At 37.5% G+C, this 5,212-nt stretch overlaps 1 protein-coding gene across 1 annotated transcript in view; it reads left to right on the forward strand.

The window, feature by feature from the left end:
* Window positions 1–455: 455 nt before the first annotated feature.
* hgd (homogentisate 1,2-dioxygenase) overlaps window positions 456–5,212 on the forward strand; it is a 10,555-nt gene continuing 5,798 nt past the window's right edge. The window contains exons 1-10 of the mRNA XM_060862331.1: window positions 456–605; window positions 1,185–1,256; window positions 1,718–1,806; window positions 2,764–2,869; window positions 2,971–3,030; window positions 3,139–3,230; window positions 3,349–3,383; window positions 3,488–3,567; window positions 4,116–4,215; window positions 4,303–4,427. Of these exons, the coding sequence (XP_060718314.1) occupies window positions 591–605; window positions 1,185–1,256; window positions 1,718–1,806; window positions 2,764–2,869; window positions 2,971–3,030; window positions 3,139–3,230; window positions 3,349–3,383; window positions 3,488–3,567; window positions 4,116–4,215; window positions 4,303–4,427 (774 nt within the window). The 5' untranslated portion in view covers window positions 456–590. The remainder of the gene's footprint in view (window positions 606–1,184; window positions 1,257–1,717; window positions 1,807–2,763; window positions 2,870–2,970; window positions 3,031–3,138; window positions 3,231–3,348; window positions 3,384–3,487; window positions 3,568–4,115; window positions 4,216–4,302; window positions 4,428–5,212) is intronic.

Consider the following 5,212-nt stretch of genomic DNA (forward strand, 5'->3'; position numbering starts at 1 on the left):
CCTGGTGTGAGGAGGAAAAGAAGATGATGGATTCTGTGTTTACTTTTAAAAACAATATAAAATACACGGTTTGTTTCTAAGTGCAACATCTGGACATTTTAAGGTATTTTACATTGCTTATATATTTATATCGAGGAACCAGAATGTTCCTGTACTTAATACTGAATACTTTAGTAATTTGTTCGTATTTTTATTTTCCTTAAACAGGATTTAACATGTAAAGAAGTTATCCAGCTTTAATTCATGCTCCAAAAACGTGTCATGAGACGTGACTGTGATCAAGTACTGTCCTGTTGGTCGGAGTTTATCTTGGCTACTGGTAAAGACGTTTGTTTGCACACCTCCGAGTGACCATCTAACCTTCTCCACCCACCAAATCCACTGACGTCACGTGGTGTGAGTTTAATTAGAGCCATATTGAGGAAAGCATAAATTCAGCCTCTCTCTCTCTCTCTCTCTCTCTCTCTCTCTCTCTCTCTCTGGAGCTGATGTGAGAGGTGGGACAAAGTCTCTGAAGGCTGTTAAAACTACCTCCTGTTTCTTTTTTGTACTTTTTAAGTTACGAGACTTTCATTTCACACAAACGCGCGATGGCCGGACTTAAGGTGAGTTATAAATATAGTTATAATAATGATTCATATTTCTCTTGTGTGTTTGATGTCGTATGTGATTGTGTTATATGTGTAAAGCGTGTATTAGGGGCGTTCCTCGTTAGCCAATCAGAACGCAGGAAAAACAGCAGCGGCCCAGATGTTGTCCGCTCGCGCTGAACTTTCAGCAGAACAGATTATATACTGTGTAAACAGAACAGATTATATACTGTGTACATCTAAACAGATTTGATTATTTTTAAAGTTTCAATCGTCTTAGTGCGTTTTTTTAAGTTTGCACGACAAACTTCTTTTTAATTTGAGCTTATGATGCGTTATAAATAAAGTCCGGTGGAGGAAAAGTTTTTAAAACTAAAAGTGTGATGTTGCAACGTGTCTGTATTTTAACTCCTCTGGTGCACTTTGCCCGTCCCACTGTGGGATCCAACTGCACATCCAGCATGACTCAGCTCAAATGTATTGACAACCCCCCCCCCACCCCCCGAGTCCCCACATACCCTCTGCAGACGTTGTGTTGTGTTCACATTATTTTACTTTCTCAACTTTACTTTTCATTTCATTTTCTCACTTTAGTACCTCAGCGGTTTTGGCAATGAGTTTGCCTCTGAGGATCCGCGCTGTCCTGGGGCTCTACCTGAAGGCCAGGTAACTACCTTAATCACACAGTTTTTATAGTTTGAATAAAAAAACTCTAAACCATTTTAATATATTTTCTGTTCGGCGTCATCATGTCATGCATTTAGTGAAAATGGTCCACAAACATATGCACAAGATCCAGTGGAGGTTGTAATCAATGACTTCTGTTTCAGGATTCATAAATGACATGATAGGAAATAAAATATGAGCACAAAACTTTCCACATTTCCACGTGACACTTTAATGCGAGTGAATTCTTACTTTTAATGTAATCTCTATTGTAAGTCGTATATCCTCACTCTATTGCATGTTAGACAACTAACTGACTGACATGTTACTGGTCATTAAGTGTTTTTTTAAGTGTAAAATGACCAAAATTGAGTTTGATGCTTCCTGGTTCACTTCTGAATTTCTGCTTAGCACTGTGACAAATACAGTACAGATAAGCTGTAATATTAAATTTTTTACAGAACAATCCGCAGGTCTGTCCGTATGGTTTGTATGCTGAGCAGCTCTCAGGCTCGGCCTTCACTTGCCCACGAGGAACCAATAAACGGAGGTATATCAATAACAGGGTTCACTATTTTGACTTATATTTAAGATATGTTCTAATAAGTCTGGTTAAATACGGCATGATGTATCAATACACGTGAACTTATAGTATTTTGTCCACTATTATTAGCGAGCTATTTAGCCGCAGAAGGACATGAGTTGGGTTTCTCTCTCAATATTTAATTACTGCAGCTGAAATTTTGTTCGTCACTAGCATTAAATAAGCTACCTAACTAAATAAATCATTAGCATCCAGATTCGGCATCGAAAGGTTTTTAAGGTTTTCTTTTCTTCTTCTTTCTCTTTCTCTTCTTCTTCTTCTTCTTCTTCTTCTTCTTCTTCTTCTTATTATTATTATTATTGCAAATCCATATTTTATAAATGTTTCAACATAAATTTGTGTTTGATGTCATGAATACTCTTGAATCAGTTATTTGATGTTTTAAGGAAATAGACCCATATTTTAAAGGCCCTGAGCTAATATTTTGCCTATTAATTTAAAAAGGTGATTGGCTCAAAGGCATGGAGTTTATTTTGTGATATCACAAAACTGATTCTTTGTAGCCACACCCACTAATCAGTTTGATGTAATTAGAAAGTCTATTTTAAATACAAAATGCATCATAAATGTATTATCCAAACATCTAAATATGTGTGTGTGTGTGCGTACTTGCGTGTGTGTGTGCGTACATGCTTGCGTGTGTGTGTGTTTGTGTGTGTGCGTGTTTGTGTGTGTGTGTGTGTGTGTGTGTGTTTGTGTGTGTGTGTGCGTGTGTGTGTGTGTTTGTGTGTGTGTGTGTGTGTTTGTGTGTGTGTGTGTGTGTGTGTGTTTGTGTGTGTGCGTGTTTGCGTGTGTGTGTGTGTGTGTGTGTGTGTTTGTGTGTGTGTGTGCGTGTGTGTGTGTGTGTTTGTGTGTGTGTGTGCGTGCTTGCGTGTGTGTGTATGTGTGTGTGTGTGATTACAGCTGGCTGTACCGTATACTTCCTTCTGTTCAGCACAAACCCTTCACTCCCTTTACTTGTGGAAACCTCACTGAAGACTGGAATGAAGTGGAGCCTGATCCCAACCAGGTAATTAAAACATCTTTTGATATTTCAGGTTAGAAATTTCTGTAGTATCTTTTCATGGCTCGTTTTTAATTTATCGGATTACGTTTTTCCAATCATGAAAGCTTCGCTGGATGCCGTTTACCATCACGAAAGCACTGGAGAAGAAGGTGGATTTTATAGAGGTACGATCAAACTGTATCTTCTCATGAGACACACAGCTGTGTGTGTCGGTGTGTGTGTGTGTGTCGGTGTGTGTCGGTGTGTGTAGGATTGTATTATTTTTGTTTTAGGGTCTGCACACAATCTGTGGTGCCGGAGACTCGAAGTCTCGCAATGGGATCGCCATCCACATATACACCTGCAACATGTCTATGATTGACAGGTCGGTGATTTATTCAAATGAATCATTGAAAGATTCCTAGCTGCAAACTGCTTGAATCAGCAATACAAAACATATTAAAAACAACATGGAAATCACTGGAAACTGTTTTCATTTCTAGATGCTTCCAGAACTCTGATGGAGATTTCCTCATTGGTATGTTCCCTTCTTCTTCTTCTTCTTCTTCTTCTTCATTGTAGGATGATGTAGAGGTGGCTGTTGTGTTAATTCTCATGTTTACTGTATGATGTTTGTTTTAGTGCCGCAACAAGGTGAAATCTTGGTCACGACCGAGTTCGGGAAGATGAAGGTGGAGCCGAACGAGATCTGCGTCATTCAGGTGGGTGAGAAGTGTTAAAACACATGGGTTCTGTTTTAATTCTTACAAACAGCGCTGCTGGATTCTGAGTGCTGGATTCTGATTGGTTGGATTTTGCTGCTTTTTTTCTAACTGTCCTGCAGTTTATATTTATGCGCTCGTTCTGATAGCGTATCATATTATTACATCATATGGTTTAGGGTGTACAGAAGGAGTCTCCAGTGTCAGCGCTTAGTAAAGCTGGAACTTTAAGTTTTCTGACATCTTCAGGAGAGTTCACACATTGGTCTAATTCTTAAAGAGTGAGAATAAAGAGGCTGTGAAGTAACGGCTGTTTATAGCTGCTGTAACGTAAGTGAGAAAAAGGAACAAATTTGTTTTACAGAAGTTCCACAACATTTAAAGTAACAATAAATGGATAAAAGCTATGACGTCGTTCTCTAATAAATAAGGATTGCTAGCAAATCGATGTAGCGTAGAAGAAAAACGAAACACTACTGTTTTATTCTTCACATAACGTCTTTACCAACATGAGTTAATTCTTCTCTCTGTGTTCCTTCCTGCTGTAGAGCGGAGTGCGTTTCAGCGTGGACGTGTTCGGTCAGACCAGAGGCTACATCCTGGAGGTCTATGGTGCTCACTTCGAGCTGCCGGACCTCGGACCCATAGGTATCGCCTCCATCCTGTGATTCTTTTACTTATTATTTTCTAAAATTGTATTTAGCGGTTTATTAATATTTCGTGTGTTGACTTCAGGAGCTAACGGACTCGCTAATCCCAGAGACTTCCTGACTCCTGTGGCTTGGTTTGAAGATCGCACCGTAGCCAGCGGTTACACCGTCATCAACAAGTACCAGGGGAAACTCTTCTCCTGTCAGCAGGTACAGGACTGATAAAACATCAGCGGTGAGAGGTCATGGGTTAAAATTCTGCTCTCTCTCTCTCTCTCTCTCTCTCTCTCTTAGAAATTAAAAATGAGAAATATAGAAGACAAATGCAAAAATTAAAGAAAAAAAAAAACAGTAAAAAGGAGAATATAAGAAGTAAAAAAAGCTTGTGTGAAAAGGAGAAAAATAGAAAAAACATGGGCTTAAAACTGATTGGTTGACTGTGAAGTGTACAGTGACATCATCAGCACAGGTTTAAAGAAAAACTCAAATAAGATGAAATAAAATAAAAAACAGCATATAGACCTTTTAAGTCTTTCTAATAAGGTTTGAAACACAGTTTGAGAGTTAAATTGTATAAATTATATGATGTCATGAATTACAACACGAATTAATGACATCATCAGTGACCAAAGGAAGTCAGAATGACTTTAAACTTTAAACTTAAAAATAAAAGAAATATCTGTGAATTAATTAGTAGATCTCGCTCGTTAGAAGCACTTTAGCAGCATTTAACAAAATATTGTTATTAAAAGATGAAGATTATGTATTAAAAATTTTTAATAATAATAATAAACTGTAATTAAGTATAAATTATAGAATTAATACAAAGTTATAATAATTATAAAAAGAATTATAAAATGTTTATTTTTTTTCTCAGATCTTGTAAAAAATTCTTCTTTTCCATCTTCTTCTTCTTCTTCTTCTTCTTCTTCTTCTTCTTCTTCTTCTTCTTCCTCCTCCTCTTCTTCTTCTTCTTCTTCTTCTTCTTTTTCTTC

Source organism: Tachysurus vachellii, chromosome 25 (assembly GCF_030014155.1).
Source record: "Tachysurus vachellii isolate PV-2020 chromosome 25, HZAU_Pvac_v1, whole genome shotgun sequence".
Classification (NCBI taxonomy): Eukaryota; Metazoa; Chordata; class Actinopteri; order Siluriformes; family Bagridae; genus Tachysurus; species Tachysurus vachellii.